The sequence below is a fragment of the Rhamphochromis sp. 'chilingali' genome (assembly GCF_963969265.1).
Source record: "Rhamphochromis sp. 'chilingali' genome assembly, chromosome: 16".
Lineage (NCBI taxonomy): Eukaryota > Metazoa > Chordata > Actinopteri > Cichliformes > Cichlidae > Rhamphochromis > Rhamphochromis sp. 'chilingali'.
The window spans coordinates 17,862,649-17,887,279 of NC_137943.1; the positions used below are offsets into that span (position 1 = coordinate 17,862,649).

The 24,631-nt window shown below is 38.9% G+C and overlaps 2 protein-coding genes across 9 annotated transcripts in view; both read left to right on the plus strand.

Moving 5' to 3' along the window:
• Positions 1-544: 544 nt before the first annotated feature.
• Positions 545-10,400, plus strand: prtfdc1b (phosphoribosyl transferase domain containing 1b). Of its 5 annotated transcripts, none has more exons than XM_080907337.1 (9): positions 545-690; positions 912-1,018; positions 2,290-2,443; positions 4,062-4,127; positions 6,884-6,901; positions 9,070-9,152; positions 9,364-9,410; positions 9,529-9,605; positions 9,704-10,399. In XM_080907337.1, the coding sequence occupies exons 1-9, from the start codon at positions 643-645 to the stop codon at positions 9,749-9,751; spliced, it is 648 nt and encodes a 215-aa protein (XP_080763463.1). In that variant the 5' UTR covers positions 545-642; the 3' UTR covers positions 9,752-10,399. The 5 variants fall into 5 exon arrangements, 4 of the variants coding, with proteins under 4 accessions (XP_080763463.1, XP_080763461.1, XP_080763464.1 ...); XM_080907335.1 differs by having other exon boundaries at positions 2,290-2,473; positions 9,704-10,398; XM_080907338.1 differs by lacking the exon at positions 6,884-6,901 and having other exon boundaries at positions 9,704-10,400.
• Positions 10,401-12,332: 1,932 nt separating this feature from the next.
• The window catches only part of arhgap21b (Rho GTPase activating protein 21b), a 38,454-nt gene continuing 26,155 nt past the window's right edge, over positions 12,333-24,631 (plus strand). For 3 of the 4 annotated variants that reach the window (XM_080862148.1, XM_080862150.1, XM_080862151.1), the window contains exons 1-4: positions 12,334-12,566; positions 13,507-13,703; positions 24,045-24,227; positions 24,386-24,407. In XM_080862148.1, coding sequence (XP_080718274.1) covers positions 13,632-13,703; positions 24,045-24,227; positions 24,386-24,407 — 277 coding nt within the window. In that variant the 5' untranslated portion in view covers positions 12,334-12,566; positions 13,507-13,631. Of the gene's footprint in view, positions 12,567-13,506; positions 13,704-24,044; positions 24,228-24,385; positions 24,408-24,631 lie in introns of all 4 variants that reach the window. The other variant, XM_080862149.1, reaches the window with a different exon arrangement.

Sequence of the window (24,631 nt, forward strand, 5' to 3'; positions counted from 1 at the left end):
TCAGAAAACCACTCAGATTCAGTCTCTGTGTATTTTCCTCTCATGGAAAAACAGTGACAGCAGAATGATATGCATATGTGAAAAACATGGCAATTCAAAATCAACAAATATCAAGCCTTCCGGTGAATACTGATGATTGCATTTCAGAGCTGCTCTCCTTTTTACAGAAGAAGTTTTCAGCTGAAAGACTTGTAACTTTGTAAAAATGATGCATGGTTAGAAAAAGGCAGATTTCATGAAACGATCTCCACGGCACTGCCCGTTCTGAATAATAAAAACATTTAATAAATATATATATTTTTTGTTGCATGATTTTCCTCATGATTGTATGCTGTAGTATACTGTTAGTTTTGGGTATTCTCTCCAACACTGCCCGGTTTTGTGCCAAAAAGTGATCACTTCATTACTAGCCCTTGAACAGGTACACACAGAAAGGTGGGGCCCCATGAAAAGCAGCACTACATGTAAATGTAATGTTAGAGCGCCCCTGCTGGATGGTTGCTGTTTGACAGCGAGAAATGCAAAGTGTTCGGTTTCCTAACATTCCTTCACCCCGATGCTCCTCCTCTCTCCTGTTGGTGCCAACTCCCTCTATCAACTTTCCTGAGACAAAAGCTCCTTTTGTGGCGGTGGAAAAACAACATGGCAGAATTTGCCGTCCAGTCCGAAGGAAGAAGCGAGGGGATTGTGGTAATTAAATTAGGGGGCTGACGGGGAAGGGACAAGTGTCGAAGAAAAGCGTCGCTCGTGTATGGATGCACAATTTGCGCAGGCAGACAACTTTGCGCGCCTTGCAGATTGCTTAAAGTCACATGCGCTTCTGGTGCAAACAAGATAAAACTCGTACCCGCTGTTTTTCTCCTTGTAGTACAGCAGAAACATGATGTTTGCGTTTATCTCCCCCCCTGCAGATTAAAGATGACTGGCCAGGCTACAGTTTAGATCTCTTCAGCTATCCAGCACACTACTCCGGAGATTTAGACTGTGTCATCATCCCGCATGGCGTGATTATGGACAGGTACATGGCTACAACTGGGAAGTCGCTTTCTTTGTTCTTTGATAAAATCGTGCATCAAGGAAGTAATGTTCCCATATGCTTTTGCACGGGGGCTGCATAAAAGCCTTTGTACAGTTTCTGGGGAAATCCAGGGGATATCATGCACAGATTATGCGATATGAACTTGACGGAGGTTTTGGCATGCTGTTATTGAAATGAATCCTGGTAAAGCTTAGAAATTCCCCAAAGAAACAAACAAAACAAATAAAAAACCACAGCTCCCCAATGAAAGCTCAAATCCCACAGTAACTCCCCGCGTGTATTCATACTTTTTTGGTAAAAAGAGAAAAGCCAGCAGGAGTTCAATCATACTTTGTTTTAAATAGTACTTATTAACTTCTGTATGTCTATAAAAGAAATCAGAAAATGAATTTTTAATTAAATAATTAGTGTTTTTGTCACGTGACACAAAGCTTTTTATCTTACTGTAAAACACAAAAGCTCTGTATGTGGGTTTGTTTATGTTTCTGCTACCTGCCGTTACACGATCAGGAGCCGAATAACCAAACTTGGCACACGGGTACATTTTATGCACCTGAAGTTTTTAATCTATTACCGATATCATGACATCATGATGTTTCCCAGCAATCGTCTAACAAAGGTCTAAAATGATCTGTTCTTAATACCCGTGCACTAACAGAACTATGTCAGTTTTATGTAATAACAGTAGTTGTAATTTATATCTACAAAAGAGGTTCTCTGGCAACCAGCTAGCAATGGGCTCAAATCAACCATTTTTAGAATTTACGCACGTAGAACACCTTATGATTATCATTTCATGTCAAACAGCATGAGCGGGCGGAACAGTACTGAAGCATGGGCATGTACTACTATGTATAGTTGTGGTCAGATGTTTAAACAAGTTGCTTAGGCATAGAATAAAAAGTGCAGTAGGAATGTGCGTGCGACTGGCTGAATAAGCGTTTTAGGTGCTCAATTAGTGTCAAAAAGTGCTTTGCCAGTAGTCAGTTTAAATCACATGTGAGCCATCTGTTTTTCTTTCTTATAAAATATTTAAAACATTTATTTAAATGTAGTAAACGGTTAATCAATCAGTTTACCTGTCTTTGCATATTTAACCAGAATTATTCAATATGGTGAAATAATAACACAAAGCTAAACAAATTTAAACATCACATATGGTTGTGGACCGACAGGGATTTCAAAACTGTCTTAACTGACGAGAAAAGAGGTCTTTTAGAGGTAATTCACCTTTTCTTCATTGTACACAGAACAGAACGTCTCGCTAGAAACATCATGGATGACCTGGGGAACCACGCCATTGTGGTCCTGTGCGTGCTGAAAGGAGGTTACCAGTTTTGTGCCGACCTGGTGGACAGGATCAAGGACCTTAGCCACAACTCCAACCGCACAATCCCCATGACGGTACACTTCATTCGTCTCAAGAGTTACTTGGTGAGCTGTTGCCCACTCCAGCAAAGAAAGCTGACAGTTTATCTTGAGTGGCATTTGTGTGAGAAGTGGAAAGCATTTTCACGCTCAAAAGTATCACCTGTGAGCATTAGAACATTGGTGTCTTCCTCTAACTTTGCCTTGAAAGTGCTGTTATGATTTGATGTGATTGCTGACAATTTTTTTTAGCTGTGAAGTACTGCTGGTGAGATACCCTCACTGGCCACTTTATTGGGTACACCTTCAAGCTACACAGGGTTAAACTTCTCTGTGGAGAATTATTCCCTGTTCTTAGATGACGAAGGTGGCACCCGGTGTGGTCTTCTGCTGTGACAGCCAATCTGCTCCAGGGTTCAGTGTGATGTGCATACAGATATATCTGAGTTACTGTTGCCTTTCTATCAGATCAATGAAGTCTCTCCTCTGACCTCTGGCATCAACAATGCATCTTCACGCAGAGAACTGGCACTTACTGAATATTTTCTCTTTTTTGGACAATTCTCTATGAACCCTAGAGATGGTTCTGTGGGAAAATCCAAGTAGATCAGCAGTTTCTGAAATACTCAGACCGGTCTGGCACAGTCACAGCCAAGCTATGCTCAGAGTCACTTAATTCCTCTTTTATCCTTATTCTGAAACTCGATTTGAACTTCAGCTGGTCATTTTAACCATGTCTACATACATAAAAGCTTTGAGTTGCTGTCATGTGATTAGTTGATTATATCTGAGTTAATGAGGAATTGAACAGATATACCTCATTAAACAAGTTGAGCTGGTTCGGGCATTGGACTTGCATGCCTCCTAGAGGTGGGAATCACCATACATCCCACGATACAATATTATCACAATACTTAATGCACGATACGATATTATTGCGATTTTTTAAAATATCTGCGATATTCAGATTCTGTACATAAAAGTAAACTTTATCAATATTCATTTTATCTAATATCAAAGTCTCGCACTCAGTCTTTCTCTCATTTCAGTCAGTTTTATTGTTGACAAACTGAACGGTTTGTATTACAGTCTAGTCCAACTTAACTGAATGCAACCATCTGGTACAATTATAGCTATTCTGAACTATGCAATTTATGAAAACTATGCAGCCCCTTCAGCAACTGAAGAATTTGAAAGTAAATTAAAACAAAATATAAATTTACATTAAATAAAAAAAGTTTTGAACTTAATTAAAATAAAACATGTCTTAAATTAAAATAAGTAAACTGTCATGTTTATTGCTGCCAAAAAAAAGTTAAACACATTTGGACAGTGAAGGAATGTCAGGATTCTTGCTCAGAAAAAGGAGCTGATCAACATGCTCTGAAGTCAGAGCACAAAAACTTTTTTGTAACAAAATATCGATTTCTGCTGTCCCTGTATCGATATATTATTAGCAAACAAAATATCACGATACTACACAGTATCGATTTTTCCCCCCACCCCTAATGCCTCCTGGGTGAGGTGTTTTTTCAGCCATGTCCAAATGAGATGAAGCTCCAGGATAGACTCAGTGCATTCTTGAGAGATCATATCTCTTATAGATAGATGAATGGATAATTGAAAATATTTCTCCTGTATTTTATGTCCACAGAATGACGAGTCAACAGAGGATCTTCACATCCTCGGAGGAGAGGACTTGTCTTTATTAGCTGGAAAGGTAAGATTTTCATTATCATTGAGACGTCTGAGCCTTATGATGGGCCCTGCTTTTGTAAAAATAGGTAGCATGGAGATGGTGATTGTTGATAGACAGCAGCCTCAAGAGGGCACCCTTCCCTCTAATGTGCTGTTTGCCTCACTTCAGTGAATGAGATCAAAGATGGCAGTTTCTGACACACCTAGCGCTGATCACATGCCAGCTATGGCAAAAGGTTTATTCCATTTTATCTCAAGTGAAGCAAAATGTATGGTGTAAATTGGAGGCCATACTGAGTGCGTACCTCGGTAGATCAAGGGGATGACAGATTTACTTAACACAGTCCCTCTTCTACGGCTCGTCGTGTTATCCTGTAATTAGAGATGGTAGCTCACAGAACTCGAGTGTGTGTGCAGGCTGTTGCCAGCCTTTGATAGTGCATGCCACCTAACAAAGGGTCTCAGTGAAACAGTGCAGACTTGTGGTGATGACAGTCACCTTATTATAAAGAGTTGTAAAATCATTTCCAGGATTGGAAATAAGAAAAGCAAAACTTTTAGATGCTTTCATCCTGTTTTCTTGTAAAATACATATATACATAATTGTATATATGACAAAGAAAACATTTTATTTGTTTGTTTACAGCAGGTTAGGAAGGACTCAATCTAACATTAAAGGCCCTGATTACATGACATGTAACTAGTTTGATTTAGAAAGAATAATCAGCACTGATTACAGCATGATGGGGTTCTGTGACGGCAGCAGATCATTCATAGTGCTGAGTGACCACTAGAGGTATTATTAAAGTGAAATTAAACCAAACTAAAACATTTTAGTCAACTAAAACAAAAATAAAAGCAACAAATTAAAAAATATTAAAACTATCTGAAACAATATTGTGAACTTTGAAAACTAACTGAAATAAAATTAAAAGTATAGAGGAAATACCCTTAGTTTTAGGTTGGTAAAAATGTAGTTACAACATGCCTGATGAGGCGTTGATGGATGTCTTTATATGTCCATGAGACAGTGAGTCAACTGCTTTCAAATGGTTTTGTGTTTTTATTGTAATACCTCTGCTGATTTGCCCAAATCTTGCCTTGGACATGTGCCCACCATACAATGGTGAATACAAAGATGGAAACTAACACTGAAACTAATTCAGACTAAAGTAAAAGTAAACATTTTATACAATAAAAACTAAACTGAAACAAGAAACTAACTGAAAATAAGCAGAATTCAAAACAAAAAATTGAAATAAAAACTAATGAGAAAATATTTGTGTGCTTATATTCAATCTGGAAAGTCCTAAAAGGTTCAAAGACTATTCAGCAGGGAAAGTGGCCTAAATTACACAATTAAAGAAAGAAAGAAAAGAAAAGAAAAAGACAGACAAGATGAGCCTATAGAGAGCACACAGCACTCCTCTTAGCATTAAGTAAATGTGTTTGGCATAACAGAGCATTCAAACCACATTTCTGTTTACTAAATCTGGTTTATTAGAAAAAAATAAATAAATAAAACCGGCCTAAATTCCAATTTTCACCAGAGATTTGAACCATCTCACAATTATGTGAGCTCTGCTGTTCATACCCATATATTTCTTATAAAAGAATCTGTGTACAACCTTTTTGCCAAGTAAGCAGCTTTAACTCCCACTCACACACACACACGTGCACATATCTATGTAAGCATACAGAGGGATGAATCATTAACCGTTACTATGGGAGTTACAAGTCAGCAGTGGTATTTTTAGATAATTAAAGTCAGCTGATATGAACATTCACAGTCATACGCATACCTCAGCAGTACATGCACACAGTAGCCAGGTGCCTAAAACTTGAATAGGATATGAGGTAGTAGGCTTGACTCACTGCTTTCCTCACAGAATCTTTAGTGTGCTTGTGAAATCCCTGAGCTCACTGTGACGTGCTGCTAATTTTTGTCCCAGGTCCTAACAGAATGAGGTGATGCTTTCCAGGAAGAGGTTACCTAATTGTTTAACAGTGTACACATTACTGTTCATTTGCTTTTTGACCTCCCTGAAATGTAGTTTTCAGACAGTGAGCTTTACATATCTTGTATAGCTCATTGCTTTTGCATTTCTCCAGGGTTTAGTGCGCTCTAAATAAATCTGGATGAATAATGATTCCTAAACAAAGCACGACTGCACCCTCGGATGAACCCTTTGTTTAAAAAAGTGGAGTAAACTCCGGCAGTTAGAGAGTTTCACTTTTCATCGTGTCCTAGCTAAGTTGAAGCGAAGCCCAGATAGCGGCTCTTAATAAAGACACTGCCCAGTCGTCTTCAGTTTATTAGACAGACATTCGCAGAATTTCAGCTATTTCTGTGCGACATTCAGGGCAGCGCTGCAGGAACATAGCTTTCCAATCTGGATTAGGATCATTCGTTTAGCTGAATCACTGATATCATAAATGCAAAGAGTCTCGCGGATGTAGTGTATGAAAAAATGTGGTTGGTTTAGCTGATATTGGCCATATTTCAGTACTTCTGCTTTTATTTCAGCTGCAGCCTGATCATTTCCTGAAACATTATTTGTCAGTTGGTTTTGTTTTGCACTTTAGAACACAACAAAGTGTATTTCTCTGTTTATAATTAATTGCTTCTTAAATCACCTCTAAATGGCTTTTGTCTTTTTTTTTTAAACGTGTGAGTTTTAGTCTTGGAGTAAGTGTGGAGCAGATTATCAGTTTTCAATCAAGAGTAATTGTTTGTTCCTGCCCTCTCTTTTCTCCTCGACATGCTCGCTCCATAAGAATGTTCTGGTTGTGGAGGTGAGTCAGCCATGTTTTTGCTACTCTGCTTTTCCCCGTGTTCACCAAATGGACCTTATTGTGTTCCTTGTTGTTGTTGTTGTTGTTGTTGATGATGATGTTTTCCAGGTCAGGAAAACTCATTTAAAATTTTTATCTTCTTCTTGAAGGTCCTGAATTCAACATGAGGACACTTTTTAATTGCCTGACCCATATTTGTGTGTGTGTGTGTGTGTGTGTTTTAACTAACATCATTGAAAATCTTGCCTTGCCCTACATACTGGAATAGGTGCACTGCAAAAAAATAAAAAGGAAATGTAGGCCTGCAGTCATCATCGTGGGCATTCATGATACTTACTGTAAAAAGATTGTAGGAGTAAACATTTTGAAACAGCTCCCTTTAGTCAGTGCACAACTGTGTGTGACAGGGAACTCGCAATCTGTGGCCGCTTCAGCTTTAAGTAATATTAAAATCTTTATTGTGTGTCAGCGTCATCGGGATAAAGCAAGATGGAAAGACTTAGCGTCTCATAAAAACCAATACATTACATCAGGTGCGTCACATTGTACAGGAAGTAACAGAGTTAAAAGGAAATAAAAAGTCAAAATCAGGAAAGGCTCTAAGGAGGTCGATGACTCAGCCGACAGGATTTCCACAGGCAGAATTTTCCATATTTATAAGACATAGATACTGCTGTGTACTTGTTATGCAATTGCATTTTTAAAAAGACAACCTTGTCTTAGTTTTGACTTGTGCAGTGGGTTGGTCAGTAAAAAACCCTTTTTGCTATCAGTATTGTAAAATGGCAGTCATCACTCCATGGTATTTACAAGGGGTAAAATACAAGCACTGATAGATAGTAATGACTTTAATACTAACGCACTGAAACACACAAGGTTACAAAATGTTTCACTAGATACGAGAGAGATAGGAGAATACTTTAAAGAAGTGTACATATCCCAACAAACAGTACCTACAAATACACACAGGTACCGATTTTCAGTGATATCAACTTTAATATCAGGAAATTAACTAAGCGTATATATATTTTCTTCCTCTCTTTTTTGCCATATTTTTCAAGTAACCTGTGTTTGACAACAGCATAATAAAACTGGAAGTTCTGTTTTTTGTGCCCCCCCCACCTCCCATATGGCCACCCCTATGAAAAAATTCTGGAGACGCCCCTGCGTGGAGCAGTTAAAAGACCCGGATCAGGTGATCAGAGATCAGGTGATATAACACCTCAGCAGGCCATGCAGGGCTTTGTGATTGATAAAAATCTGCAGTGTGGTCTGAATTTCACTGGGAGCCAGTGAAGGGAAGCAAGTGTGTAGTTTGGGGCTCACAGCAAAGGATTTTAGCGATATTTCTTAGATGACTGGATGAGCTTAGAGACATGAGATTCAAAACTCAAACACCTGTCAAAAGTAATACCAACGTTTTGAGCACAGGATTTGGCATTATTGGCAAGTGCAGCCAATGTAGTGACTGACCTCTGTATAGAAACCCCACTTTTACCAGGACTGTGATAATAAAGTATTTATAAAGCATTCACTGTGGTAGTGAGAGGCTCTTGAGCTGACTTGACAGAAAACAGATCATACTACATCATAATAGTTATTTTGTGTAAGGAATTTAAATATGGGTCATTTAATTTAAATGAAATGAGAGAAGGAAACAAGCAAAGTGCATTTAAAAATAAGTAAAATAGGTTTTAAAATCTTAAATTCCTGCAGTATTATAATTAGGCTAAGGCTGTTAGTCTGTTCTGGCTCATATTCAGTGACAGATGAAAAATGTGTGAGGACAGTCACACATTTCACATATTTGTAGTGCGTACTGACCAGCGGCACACTGACATGATCGAGCGTACTGTTGTGGCTTTGGTTCGCCTCAGCGTTTGCCTACATCGTAGAGCAAGAGGTCAGATGACGTTTTTTTTTTTTTTTGATTGAATATCACATGTTTGTGTTTAAATTCCTCTTTTCAGTGAATTCAAGTAATTCCTAGTGAATGCTTGTAAACAGTTGCGTAATTTGAGTACAGTGTGACACTGACTGCACTTAGTTTCTGTATCACTTCTAGTCCAGAGAAAGAAGAATTGAGTTTTTGTTCTTTTTTTTTTCCTCACTGCCATGTTATTACTTTCTCAGTCCAGTTTCTACATCTTCCACCCCCACCCTCACAGGGCATTGTAGGCACCGGAAAGACGATGAAGACTCTCCTGAAGCACGTCGAAGCCTTCGGGCCCAAAATGATCAAAGTAGCAGGGTAAAGCCGCCAAACAAAACCAGCTCAATTTCCTGCTTTGCAAATCACTGTTTTCCCCTTTCAGTTGAGACACACACACAGACACACAGAGAGGCAAAGACTAACATTGTGATGCAGATCTCAGGTACCGCAGGTTTTTTTGAAGTGACGCTGTCTCCTGAGACGGTTTGAGTCGGCTGTTGTAAATAATGTCTGCTTTTGTTTCCCTCAGATTGCTGGTGAAGAGAGTGCCGCATAGCTCAGCATGTGTTCCTGACTGTACGTACCTGACCAACCCTTTTATGGCTCAGTGAGTCATTCACAGTTAAAAAAATTGTTGCATTTGCCGAGTCCCAAACTATTGGAAATATTTGCCTTTGTCGTTTTGTGCTTTCAGATGTCGGCTTTGAGATACCCAATCGTTTTGTGGTTGGATATGCTTTAGACTACAATGAGTATTTTAGAGATCTCAGTGTAAGTCAGTGTCTGGCTTCTTTCTTTCTTTTTTTTTTGACGACTGTATTGGGAATCCAGTAACACAATAAAGACCTGTGCTTTGGTGCTTCTTTTAGCACATTTGCGTGATCAGCGACACCGGGAAGATGAAATATAAGATTTAAAGAGAGGGCCGGCGATAGAGGCGACTGTCGAGCAGATGTCATCGGACAGCAAGCCCAGACACTTCCTGTGAGATGCCATTGACTTACAGCTGCTATGGTGACATCTGATCCCAATCATGCCTGCGTTGTTATAACATTCCTGGTTCCGAACATGTTAACATTTTTAACAACACACACTGCAACATTTAACTGGAGATTTGAACACAAAAAGCGCATGCTTGAGGATAAGTCGGAGCTTTGTTGCTTTGACACAGGTGATTCAGGTTTAAAACGTGTAGTGTTAAGTGGGGGGAATGCTGTTCTAACTCTATATCTAAAGCATCCAATCATCCCAGGTGTACTGCTTCTTTTATGAAATGTAAAGCATTCAATAACCACTGCATGTGAGGAATACCAACAAAACCTAAAATGAAAGGAAGTTGGGTTTTTTTTAATTTGTTCTCCACCTGTGCGATGCCTTTTTAAAGTTTCATCTGATTTTCCATCACTTTTAACACACAGGGGAGAAACAGTTCAAGTCTTGTCAACACTAAGTGCCATTACTACCTCCTTTGTGTGTGTGTTTGCTTGTTTTTTCACTTGCTGTAGAGTACTTTTGTCATTTCTCTGTATCAGTTTATGTTCTAACATACAATAAAATGTTTTTTTAAGATTTCTGCATTCTACTATTAATGTTCCCACATGATTTTATGAATGAATGTTTTTAGTACTAATTGATTTACAATGGTTCCTTGGCTGAGCTATGAATATAAAGAAGACCTTGTGTAATATGTTTCTTAGGCTGATGATATACAAAAGGGGCTTGGAGTCTTTTTCTTTTTTTCATATGTCTTTTTAATGGTGTTGAGCTTCTCTTAATTTTATGGAAAACTGGCACCTATATAGGCCCTGAAGTAGCAAAGCTTTAAACCAAAAGCATCCTGAAACATCAGGTTGCCATTGTTTTGTTTTAAAAAGGGGGTTTTAACTGTAAGTGAACTTACAAAATGAACAAAAGAGAGCTCGTTGTGCTGAGCTGCTGTGCTCTTTGTATGCACTTGACATGTGACTCCCTTTGCTTAAGCACTGAGCACAACGTGCCATAAAGAAAACCATCTCTTGGGACAGTGAATAGACTTTGCCTTTTTGACTCACCAGACCTCCAACAGTGATAAAGTAAGAGCTACAACTGAATTACATTATTGCAACCCCTAAATTTGTAGTCAGTACTTTTTACAGTAGTGGAAGAAGTAGTCTGATCTTTTTCAGAAGCAAAAGCAGCAATGCACCACTGTAAATATTCACAATTACAGAAAAAGTTCATGTATAATATCTTACAATTGGATGTCAATAGCATTTCTCAGTTTACTATGGACCAAACTTCAATATAGTTGTAATATTTTAAAGCGGGGGTGTCAAACTACCTTTAATTAACAGACCACATTCAGCCCAATATAATCTCAAGTGAGCTGTGTAGTCCAGCTAAACAAATGCACAAAAACCTTTTAATATAAATGTGTGTGACATAAATATGTGTTTATATCAGCATTACATGTCTGAAAGAATTAGTGCAATTTCAGCACTATGGGTGCATGGGTGCTACATGTGCATTACACATCACATTGTAATAAAAAAAATGTTTTTGGATCTAAATAACTACAGGCTTTAGTGCAGCTGACTTTAATGGAGGCTGAAATGAGTGATTTCTCCAGAATTACAAAGTCATACAAACGGAAACTAAAAATAATTGAAAAAAAAAAACCCCAACATTTACAATACACAATAATAAACAATATAGTTATTTAAAAAAAAAAATTAAAATGAAGTTAATAACAGTACAATACTGGTACTGTGTAAGAGAAAAGCTCAAATTGCATTAATAAATAATATGTACACCATAAATCTAAGAAAAACAGCTGCTTGAAGATATAATGCTAAGTATTTAGGTTTTATATCAATTTTCAGAGCTGATATATCCCACTTGGACCCACTGAAAGTAGAACCGGCTGGACAGGACAGCTTTGTGAAATTCTCCTCCCTAACTGACCTCTGTAACAAAAGCTGCCAGTCCCAGGAACAGGTGGCTCCTTATGTTGGAGAGGCATAAAAGGGGCATTTGTCAGAGGCCCGAGAATCCGAGCACTTATTTCAGTCTGCAGCTAAAGTGCAGCGAAGGAGTGTCCATTTATTGTTAACTATCTGCTTCGTGGATAAGATGAAAGAAAAGATTTTATGCTGTGTGGTATGTGTGAAATCACCACTGCCTTCCACATTACTAGCTCAGCTCGACCTCACTTTGAACCGGGGCATGTGACTCCTCGTTCACCCTTGCTGTGCGTATTAAACCAAAACCACGACGAGTTTTTGAACGGCTTGAATTGCGGATTTGTTACACGATGCATCTTTTCATCTTCTCCCCTGTTCTCCCGGGAATACTGCTCTAATAGTTCACGGGAACGGTTAAAAAAAAACGCCACCGTTTACAAGCGCAGATACAAGCTTATTGTAAACTCACGCCTCATTGGCCCGGTCAAATACAACCCCGCTCCTGATTGGCTGATAGTGTCCTGTTGACCGAAGGTGGACTCCCAGAGAGTCGGGAACAGTGGAGGCACAAAAAAAAAAAAAAAAAAAAAAATTCCGAACTGCACCATGCGCCTCCACTGAGTAGGTTTGGATTAATCACCGGAAAGTCGTTTGTACTCAGACTCTATTAAATTATGACAACGCCCTCCACACTGGACCATACACGATATGTTTGTACTTTTTCTGTGGATTTTTATGGATAAGCATCGCCGTCGTTGACAGCCTGTAATGACGCTTCTCAACTACACAGGTAACTTTGTTTTAACTCCAACCGTTAGCATGGAGGCTAACTGTTAGCAGCCTGTTGCCGCAGTTTGCTTGGTTGTCGCTTTTGCCCACTTTGCTAGTTTTACAGGGAGCTTCCATAAACACGCAAAAGGGGCAGCAGTGCCTCGTGTGGACGTTTGGACCGCTTTTATTGTGGTATTTTATGTAAAGTAACAAAGGGAAAAGCTTCTTTTGTTGAGCGCTCGGGAACAACAGCTCGGCATGCTCCCTTCGTGTCTCATTTAAACATCGATTTCAATCAAGTGATTGAAATCCATCCTCTAAAAAGCACAAACGTCGGCTTTGTCGTGAAACACAAACGGCAAATAAAGCTCGTGTGTTTTTATTTTGTAAGAAATAGTTTCTGTGGGGTTTCGTGTCTCAATTTTGAATGCGACGGACATATTTCGCCCAGCCTCCCGACAGTCCCCAGTCCACTTGTTGCTGGCTATTCAGTTAATGCACCGCTGGCTCTCCACGTTGTTGTGCTTTACGCTGTTTATAGTCCTGGTGTTGGCTACTACAACATTGTTAGACTTCATTAAGTTAGTTAAAATGAATTATTATTACAGTTGACTGTCAAATTAAGTTTGTTCTACCTTTTTATTATGTGCCGTCACATAGTATTACCCTGAATCAGCCTGTTTTCAAGCACCTGAGTGTGAAGCTCTCCAAGGATGAGACACAAAAACAGCATTTAGAAGTAGCGTTTGGTTAGGACCCTGTTGCATAATGCTGATTGTCTAGAATTAATCACGAGTGGTCTGCTATTATAAACAACCAAGGTATTCATTCATGTTGTTTGTACAGACTCTTGGAGTAGTGTGAGATGTAATTGCTGTGCAGCTGATTCCTAAATCTGCCTTTGAATTCATTTTTTTAAATGCACTAAACACATATGTCATCTCATATCTCTCAAACAGATGGATTAAGAAATCCAGCAAGTATGGAGGTGTGAATCGGATTGGAGCATTTTTTTTTAACATCCTGGTGGAGCTACATTTTTCATGTGGTGCTTTACAGACATCAGCATTTTAACTGAAGCTAAATGATGGCATCACGGTGGGTTCCTTCTTGTGAAGACGATGAGAGGCAACGAGCAAGATCTTCTTTCTGTGAGGTGAGTATGAGTCAGACTTCTTTAAAGTCCTGAAATGTGTTAAATGCTGATGACAAAAGGGATTTCTGTGGCCAACTGATTGCAGTTTCAGTGTTATCCCACCTCCTTCAGTTTGGTTTTGGGTGGGGGTGGGATTTGTTTGACACCAAGTACCAGCTGTTTGTGTTTGTAGCAACCCCTGCTGAATTCTTTTGCTCTTTATGTCAACAACGTGCCTCTTATCTATTCTTGTCATAAATATGCCCATCAGATTTTTGTTTCTTTTGAGTGCTTCAGATTTTTCTCAACTAAGATTGGCTGTGGTAGATGAACAGATCAAAAGAACAGGTTTTGGTTACAACATTTAATCAGATTTGAAATTATAATCAAACTCAAACGATGGTGTTTATTCAAGACCCGTCTTTCAGATTTTTAAGCTGTGACCCCTGTACCAGACAGGACACCATCTGCTCCTCTGAAAGCTTGCAGCCTGAATGAAGACCTTTATACTGTAATAAAGTAGGTAGCAACTGGGACTCTTTGAAATGAAAGGGCACCTATTTATAGTCTGTAGTTTTCTTTGATTTCCTCCATTGCCTTTAATCTAATATTCAGCTTGTCATTTAAGCCTCCCAAGTTTGCATGATCACCATCCCTAAATGAGGGACATACAGGTGATTATGTTGTTACTTTAAACTAGGTAGATGTGCTGAATTTGATTTTTGTATCTCAGACTCAGGGCAGCAGATAATGCCTAAAAAATTATAATGAATCAATTACAGAGTAATAGAGTTGGTTTTCTGGGGTTTCTTTTTCTAATTTATTCACAGGGATGAGGTTTTTTTGTTTGTTTTTTCCTAAGAGGCCTGAAATTAAAATTTCTGGATCAACCAGCACACCACATACTAGCGCATTCACTGTTGAAGCTCATTCAACAGACACAGCCTTAGCTGCATCTCACTGTCACAGCTAAGAAAACAAACTTAGATGATGTGCTTACCTTTTGTTATTTCAGCCATCTGGATACATGCTTGCCACTACTACACTCATTTAATGAATGAATAATACAGCATGAGAGAAAATAGACAGTTCTTTTGCATAGGATCCCAGAAACCTGTTTGTGAATACTTTAGTAAGTGTTGATGTGCCATGAGGGAAAGCCACAGCATAGTGCCGTGAGAGGAAATCCTCCTTTTTAGCACTCCCTCTAATAAGACTACCACACAAACCAATTCATGTGCTAATTTTGAGCCGGAAACCCCCTGGAGTCTCTGGTTCAGGGATTTTCTGGAAATGATGACACTGGATTTAATTAATGACCTAAGAATTTTCCTAGGCGGATTTTCACTTTCTCTTAGTATCTTAAAAGAGCGTGCAATGGCTGCAGTCGTTGGGAATCAAGAAAATCATTTGGATACAAGACTTGTATATTAATTTAGAGAAAGCATGTCACTGTTGGTGTTCTTGGAATTACATCAGGGGGACGGGAGCTGGATCTGGGGGTGGGGGAAAAGTCTTTCTCACCCACCCTTGCTTAATTCTTTACTAGTCTGTCCTGTTCTTTTAAAGTTTTCTCATCCGTTATAACTATTAGACATGTGGAAAGTGTTTATAGTGAATACTGTGAAGCAGACGCTTAAAAATGGAGGAAAAATATCTGTTATTTGAATCAAGAGTTTGATTGGTGGCATTATCCTCCTCCACACTGGAGTGTCTGTCTGCTTTATCAGCTGAATAGTGCGTGGTATTCAGACATTGCAGCTGAATCCAAATAGCAGACAGCCCTTCCTCTGCTTGGATTTCAGACATTCATTTAGCGGCACAGTGCTGCTTAGTGCTGATGAGTGTGCTGTTGTGTGATTATGTGTGTTTTAGGAATTTCTATATTGGCCTATGGTGTTTACTAAATCAAACTCTATTGTATGGGTTTTCCCCCCTACAGCTTCTGTATGATGAATGCCTTTTTCACGATGGATAATTCCAGCTTTTCATTCTCTAGTAGAACAACAGAAATGAGAGTGGTTGGAACTGGATTATTGTTTTGGATGATGAAGCATGATCCATATTTAGCACCGTAGGAGACCATTGACAAACAGACTTCCCCTGTCACCACAACCCTGGCTTCATTAAAGCTCAGTGTTTATCTGATTTAGGCTTGCTGCCTTTTTACAGAACCCTCTGCGCAGGCATCGTATGGTTAACTGATGGCAATCGGAAGGGAAAATTGACCTTCAATTGGATAGAAGTCGTCTGTTACTTCCTGTTGCGTTATGATTGTGTCTGCAGCGTCTCACGAGAGAACATACGAGATGGGCTGTGTGATTCAGTTTTTCCTCACTGTGTTGTAAAACATCTATGTCTACACATGGAAAACTGTGTGACATGCTCTGTGTCTTGTTCAAACAACTAAGAAAGATTACAGATGGTTACAGACAAATCCAATAAGAGGGGATATTTTCCTTTTTAACAACTGCTCACTAAATCATTTTGAAAGCAAAATGCCCGTTACACATGTCCCAGTGTTTTTGGTCCAAAACCTAAAATATAGGCAGTTCTATCAAATATGTTAACATGTTATTCGTTTTCAGTAGCTTGTATTTTTAGTAAAATTTGTGAGATAATGCCAGTGTTTTTGACATGTCTGCTCAGAAAACAAGTGGCATCAGTAATTTCACCCATTGAGTAGAATGAAAAATTAAAGCAAATGATCCTGCAGAGAACTGAAGTATCACTACAACTCCTTGGTGCTGAGCTTTTTTGAAATTGTCTTTTTTTTTTTTTTTAAATAATTCACTGCTAGTCTTTCGCGTATGCAAAGAGGCTTCTCCGTGCCCTCTGGGGTTTCAGTAACGATCAACAGAAAGTATGTTCAAAATTACAACCAAGGGGTGGGCTTACAGCTGCTGAGCAAGACTGTTTATTTACCAGCTTTAATGTTTATAACAGCAGCATTGTATGACAAACTCATACGGGATGTAACAGGATTTCTTTCAGAAAAGTTGTTAATGCTGGCACGTTCGACCAGCACAGTGTGGACTAATGAGGATATTAAGCTTTATAAGACAACGAGATAAGACAATGGTTGTGCCGTGATTTTTTTTTTTTTCCCTTTTTTTTGAGTGTGGGGTATATTTTTTAAAATTTTTAATTATCACTCAAAGAGAAACCAACAGTATGTCTTGTCTTGGTTTTTTTTTTGTGTGGTTTTTTTTGGGTGGGGGGGGGGTTCTCTCTCTCTCTCTCTCTCTCTCTCCCCCCCCCCCCCCCCCCTTTTCACATTGTGCAAAACGTCTATGTGCCCTCTTTCACAGGTGGTGCTCTCTGCTGCTGACAGAGCAGAGTAGATTCAGATAGACGTGTTCTTGCAACAGGCGAGTAGGATCTCTGACAGCGGTACAGGAGATGGCTTGTCCCAAAAGTTGCTCGTTTGGTTTCTAGTTGTTTTTGTTTATAAAAGATTTCTAGAGAGATTTCTATGAGAGGTGACTAATTATACTGATAAAGTAGCTAAGCTGACAACAGTGAGAGGTGAAGGAAAGAGGATCACTGCTGTGAGTGAGAGGGGGTATCAGGTGCCAAGGTGAGATGGCATTTCCACATTTTAAAACAACAGAGATCAAATTACTGCTCAACAAACCAGAAGTCAAATGTGTGCTAGTAATGGAGTACACCTCGGCCTGAAGGAATGCCATTTGGGTTTTATGTGACACTAAGACTACGTCCACACTAGCCCGGATAGATGTGAAAACGGCATTTTCGTCTGAAAACGCTCTGTGTCCACACTAGCGTTTTCAGTCGTTTTCACAGAGTTGTGCGTCCACATTGAAACGGCCAAAAACGCTTACATTCCAGTCCTGCGCTTTCACAAAAGCGAGTGAGAATTAAAGAATTTGAAGAAAAGCTATCTGTACAAACTGATATTAATCATTTTTAGGGCTGTCAAAATTGAGAGCAGTCAAAACAACTGCTGTATAATGCACTCTGCTATCTTTGTTTAATTGGTCACATGACTGCATCACATGACTGAAATGCGTCATCGTCTTAGAAAGCCTGCGTTTTCGAGTGTCCGCAACGGGACAGCTCCGTTTTGAAATGTATGCGTTTTCAAGAGCGTTTTCAAAACGCTGTGTTTTTCCTTGGGGAAAGCGCCGTCTCAGTGTGGACGGGAGGCCAAAACGGAGAGAAAACAATGCGCTTTCAAACAAAAATGCATTAGTGTGGACTAGGGCTGGGCGATATATCGAGTTTTTTAAAAAATATCGATATATTTTCATACGAGATATAAGATGTGACAATATCGTTTATATCGATATAGTCTATGTTACGTTATAATTATACTTGTGGAGCCGCAGGTTTGCCTCTCTTTCGTCCACTTTTGTCTCTACGCAACGTTACTCGGCCTGGCCTCTCCTTCACTGAACACAACTCCGCCTCCCCCATAGCTTCACCTGCAGGCAATGACAAGATGAAAGCGGAAAATCTCCGTTAGCGAGTTACCGTGCGTGGGGCTGGACGGCGTCAACGTGTTAGCGAGCTAACCGCGCTAACGAGCTAACCGCGCTAACGACATGCAGCCAGGAGGGGCTGCATGGCCTAAAATCCTTTCATTTTCTCAAAAATCGACAGTGCGCCTTATGTATGAATTCTGGTTGTGCTTACTGACCGCGAACCGATTTTATGTGGTACACAGCGCTCAGCAATCTGTCAAAAAATGTTTTAATATGACTTTGCTAAGCTACGGAGCTGCACCACTTGATGGATTGTCGGAGGATTACGGCTACAGAGGAGGAGCCTCGCGGAGTGATACGTACTGTGTGTATAAGGACCACAAATGGCACCTGTTCAGAGACGTGGTGCAGCTGTGAAATCTGTCTCTTTGTTATTATGCTCAGCGTCTATTAGTTTACATTTTGACTGCACAATTGTGAGCTTTTTGTTATGCACAAAAACAACATTGTTTTCTTTTATTTATGGACCATGATTATTTAATAAATGCTGATAATTTATTTTTGAGTAATTTCTTCATGTACATCTACGCTGTATGTAAATAAAAGTGCCCGTGTGACATCTGGGACACAGTGTGACTAAGAACTCTCTTTTTGTTCTTAACTTATGGCTTTAAAAAAAAATCGAGATATATATCTTATATCGCCATCCAGCTAAAAAATATCGAGATATGAATTTTGGGTCATATCGCCCAGCCCTAGTGTGGACGTAGCCTAAGGCAGTACAGAGAACGGTTTCACTGCTGATTTGCACCTCTGTTTAAGTAAAATTCAGTGTAAATCTTTTATTTTATTGTCAGTAATTGATTTAAAACTGTGAGATGTGGGCTGCAAACTTGTTTTTTGTTTGTTTTTTTTACTTTAAAATTTTTGGGGAACTACTGTACTGAACGAAGCTTCAAAAAGGTAATTTTTTTTCCAAACCACACAGATCTGTGTCAGCATACGGGAAAAAAAATCCCACATAAATGGCATTCAGTCATTTCCTTCTCATCCATATGTTACAAGTAGAAGTGTGGCGTGCAGAAAATGCACCACGTGTCTGTGTAGACTGTAGACTGAGTAATGATACTTCTCCTAACCTTGTCCTGCAGTACAAGGCTGGAACGCCCAGTGCTCACCAGTGGCTCTCTGTATCATTATCTTAGGCTTTTCACAGCTAAGTGCTTGGTTTGGATGGGATGTGGTGTAGAATTTAGCAGCCCACAGAGAACTATGTTTCCTCACATTTGAAGGTTATGTGAAAGCTGATGTCATGTGGTGCATGTAATGTCTGATTTGGTGATGTCAGCAGAGGCTTTCAGACATACAGGCCTCGCAGTGTGGTTTCATAAGATTTGTTAACAAACACTTGTCATGTTGTTGTATATCAGTTTTTTATGTGAAAACTGCTCTCTAATCTCTGTGGTAGGGGCACCAATGGTGTAGTCAGCATAAAAACTCCTGGGGGATAACCACCTGTTCTTTGGATTCAGCATACTTGAAACAGTGTATGTACTCCTGTGTCATTTGTCAAAGAACATTTACTTCTGAAGACACTTATTTTGTCTGTGCATTAAGACAAGGTATGGTCTTTGATATGTTAAGGCATCTCAGTGCTCTTGTATGGTGCGATCCGTACTTAATATTAGGACTGCAACTAAAGATTCTCAATGTAGTCGACTAATCTGCCAGTTTGTCTTTGATCATTTGATTAGTCAACAATTTTTTTCAAAAACTCTGATCTTCGCTTCCTCGGGGCAAACCTCCTGTTTTAGGCTCCAGTACCTCACCTGCTAAATTCTGCCCACTTGTGAATATCACCCTGTTGACCCAGGAAACAAATGAATTTGAAAATAATCACATGTGTATTTTTATCAATATTCAATAGGGCCGTCAGAATAAAAATGAAGTAAATAAAAAATTACGTAATAAAAATTAAAGTGGTAGTAGTATTTTTTTATTTTAAAGTGTGTAATTAGGAAACTAAAAATAGCTTCTGTCAATAAGTTAAAATAATGCTGTGGAGTGAGATGATGTTCCCAGCTGGTAATAACCATGCTAAAGATGCGCTCTGTTATGACTTCAGCCATTTGACAGAGTGGCTGAAGTCATTTGGCTGAGTTTGTCTTTACAGGACAAAATCAGCTACACGCCTTTGATTAATACAAGTAAAACAGGACAAAATAGAATTAAAAAACAAACAAAAAAACGTTACTAATCACAAATTTGGTTGCATGTCATAGTTTCCCTATATGGTTTAGTGTTCAATGCCAATTATGCTGTTTAACTGACAGTGTATTGGTTTACTATCGCATTTCACTCATTAGCTAGCAGAACTAAAAAGGTGTTCCTTTTTGCAAGCGTGATCCTGAGAAATTTCCGACAGGTAAGCTAACACAAACGTTACAGTACAAACGTTAACATAAACAAGGTATCAATGTGATGCACTAACTGAACTCCCTACAACCGACCCATTCAGAGTCAACGTCACAGGGTGCTGGTGTTTTAAATGCTCGTGCACTGCAGTAGTGTTACTGTTTCCACTGTCACATTATTTAATTATGTGGCCATTCTTTACCCAGGGAAGCATTTAAATGGTAGGACTCAACAGTGTACAGATGCAAGGAACATGGAGAAAGCAGAAGAGTGATGGTGGGTCTGTCTTCTTGTAGATGCATTGTATCTACTGTAATCTTATCTGTCAGTCTTTCTTACCCCTCTTTTTTTAATTGATAATTTTAGTGGTTCTTACTAGAGATTTAGTCAACATTTGGGATCAATATATGGAACTGGGTTAGGTTTTACTTTATAGAGCAGTAATGGTAATATTTCCCTTAGTAGAAAAACAAAAGCATCTGAGGAAACTGAGGAAAGAAATGAGTTTTTACAAAGGAGCAACAAGTCTTCACATTTAGCTTGGTCTGAGTGTGCAGACGGTGTTGCTGGATCAAGCAGTTATTAGCTCAAACATATTGAAACACTACTATTAAAAACTCAAATACTGCATTTGTCTTTGTCTTTCCAGCTTCTCAGGCTGTCTTTGACTTTTAGACCCTTCATTCAGAATAAAAAAGGAACTCTTTAAAATTACTTGGTAATTTTCTAAAACCTCTAAATATTTGATATTTGCTGCTCTGGTGATTATTTACAGCACCAAAATTTGAGATGCGGGTCTGGTCACTTTTAATTTCCAACAGACGTCCACCAGATTAGCAAATGCCTTCTCAAACCTTCTCCAAACTGCCTCACCCAGTGCAAACAGTCTGGCATTCTAGTGATTCATAAATAGGTGAGAGGCATTCATTTGTGGGCAGGAAAGAGAGGTGTGTCATATTTTGATGTGGACGTTCCTTTCATGTGCTTTTCTTTGTAGCCCCTTTTTCACAAGTCATGATTTTCTTTTATGTTGCTTCCCCTTTGACCTCTTCTCACAGTTGTTTAAAAGTGGTATCAACTGTGAGGTTGATACAACTCCTCCACAACAATACCCATTTTTGTTGTTTGTTGTTTTGGTTTTTTAAATTAAGTGAGGGAAATGCCCATCTAGAATTTACTGGAATGTCACATCATTAATAACTATGCGAGTGGCAATGATAACACTGCATGGCCAGACCATGTCTAAAGATTAAAGGTTGGGAAATTATTCTCTGGACAAGTTGCTAAATCTGATCCAGTAAACTGAGGCTGACTTGCCCTGGAGACACAAGGGCAGCAGTGCAGGCATTTCAAACATCCAGTCCTATCACCAGAAACAGTCGTCTGGGCACACATTTAATACAACCAGAGCTCATACAGACATAGACTTTAATGTGGAAGTGCTGGTATCACAGTACAGCCAAAGCTCATTCAAAGGAAAACCTGTTCTGCTGGTTTAATCAAAACACATGGGTGTCAGCTGCACCTGTAGCTCTGTTTCCCAGCCAGCTATTAGTGCTCTGGTTTCTTATCCTGTGTACATTTGAAACCTTTATGTGCCCTGCTTGTGATGTTGCTTGAAGTAAAATGTATTTCAAATAGTTTGTCCCTTTCAGCAATATATTGGTCAAAGTGGCCAAATAAGACTGTTAAGAAGGCTGTAGAGAACACAGTGTAACATGCCTTAACTTGGTATACACCTTCAGGCATGCATAACATTTGAGAAGAGTCAATGAGTGTGAGACAGTCTGATCAGTCTGCGAAGTACTCAAGAGTAGTTGGGTGGAAAGTTGGAAAGTTTTAGGTCTGTGCTGACAAACTGTTTTTTGAAATGTTTGTTTTGTCCGTTCATCACTGTGTGCAACAGCTGTTTGGTTTTGCTTAAAACAAACAAAAACAAGTTTTGTTTGTTTGTTTTAATGTGTACAAACAAATTCTTTCAAATTCTTTTCATAGGTTGTTTGAAAATGGATGTAATTCCTCCCAGTTTTCTGACATTTTGTTTAACATTTCTGCCCAAGCAGAGATGGCCTGAATGCAAGCTCATCAAATTCTTCACATTGTTGGGGAAAGTCTGTGCTTCAGTGGGGAGGGGGAGGGTTTGTTTGAGACAGGATGAGGAAATTAGATTTATTTATTTATGTTTATTGAGACTTTTCAAGGCTGATTGGATAGAGGTGTTCTGAAAGTTATAGTGGAGAATGACAGGATTGGTATAAACACTGGCTTGAGGTCAGTTTAAAAAAGAAAAAAAAAAGAGGTTATGTAGGACAGATTTATAAGCTGTTATGTTAAGTGACAGAAACCAGCTGTTAATTATATGACGAAGTTGTTATTTTCACTTGGAAATTTTCAAAAAGTGTGAGCCTATGGATTTTAATCAAAGCGTTAAGCTCTTTTTGTGTTTTTAAAATCATTATTGTCGAAGTGTTTTATTTATATTTGCTATATATTTGCTATGCTATATTTATATCTGATGTACTTTTTAATGTTTGTATTTATTCTTTAAGACAATTTCAATGAAAAAGTCGAATGTATTTTGCATATACATTCTGAAAACGGTGAGAATAAAAGGACATGCTTCTTGTGTTTGTGCATCCTGTCCTCACAGTTTGACAAATATGAGGAAAATAAGTGATTACAAAACCATTTAAGGCTTGCATTCACTGGGGGATGACTTATTAGGCAAGATACTTGATAATATACCATTGAAAGTGAAAGCCACAAAGACATTTGTGGACTTGCTGAACAAACTAATAAATAATTTATCCGTATTTACATTGTGTTTTACGCAGCAGATGCTGCCTTTATTGCCAACACAAACAGTAAAACGTGCAGTGATGTGAAAGTAACAGGCTTGCGTCATTTAACGACGCTGTAGATTTTAATTGTATTTATTTTTTGGGCCATCCTTCAAAAGCTAATGAGAGATGGCCCAAAAAGTGTTTGCGAACTGAAATAGTAGTGCATATTTGAAAGGAGGAGTTCTGTGTAAAGGAGGCGTTGCTACAAACACGATACCACAAAGGTGTGAAGCTATAAATAGTCAGTAAACACAGGAGTGATGTCTAAAGCCTGACATGCTCTACTCCAGCTGTGTAAATGGGATACTCTGAAATGACTTGATGGTAAACACTGGGCAACCACTAATGTTTTTCATAAGCCCATTCTCCTCTTCACTATGTTAAGCTGAAATGAATGACCCTATGCTAATGCACAGTAATTCCTCTGAAAAGGATGTTTGTTGATGTGGGAATTTGTGGTGGCTTTAACATATGATGTAGTTCTGTTTTTGTTTTTTTTTTTGTTTTTAACTTTATCTTTTTATTTGTGCCCATTCCTAGATTATGTAGCTAAAAAATTCTTTTATCAGAACTATTTTAAATCTTCTTTAGAAAAAGATGCTTCTTTTTTTTTTTTTTTTTTTTTTTAATTGCTTCTTAAAACTTTCTTTGTTCAGAGTGACACTCCAGAGTGGAGGAGCTTGGCTGATTCGGCCGCAGCGCCGTACCCAACAGATGACGAGCCATTCTCATGGCCGAGGCCGAAAACTGTGCGTTTGCATCGCACATCCCAAGGCTTCGGCTTCACCCTTCGACACTTCATTGTGTACCCGCCGGAGTCAACGCTGCACTACTTTCCGGTAGATTTCACATCTCAGAAACTTTCATGAGTTTTATTGACCTGAGTATTGTTTGCCTCTTATCACATAAGATAGCATTAAGTCAGCAAAAAGCCTAGTACTGAAAAGACTCTGACCATGAGCAGCAAAGTCACTTGAGGATTTCTGTGCTTTTACAGGAGGAAGATCATGGCCGCAGAGGTAAGCAGAAAAATTCAGCTGTTTCTTCTTATTCCTACCTTTCAGTACTGCTGAATCAGAGCAGTTCATCTGAATTGCATCCACCCTTCAGCTCTTTTTATTTTTTAATTTTTTTTCTTCTAACGTAGTGAGTAGACATAGACTTTATTTAATCCCACACTGTGGAAATTAGCTTGTTACTGCAGCACAAGGGCCAAAAGGAAGAGGTGAATTAGAGATGTATT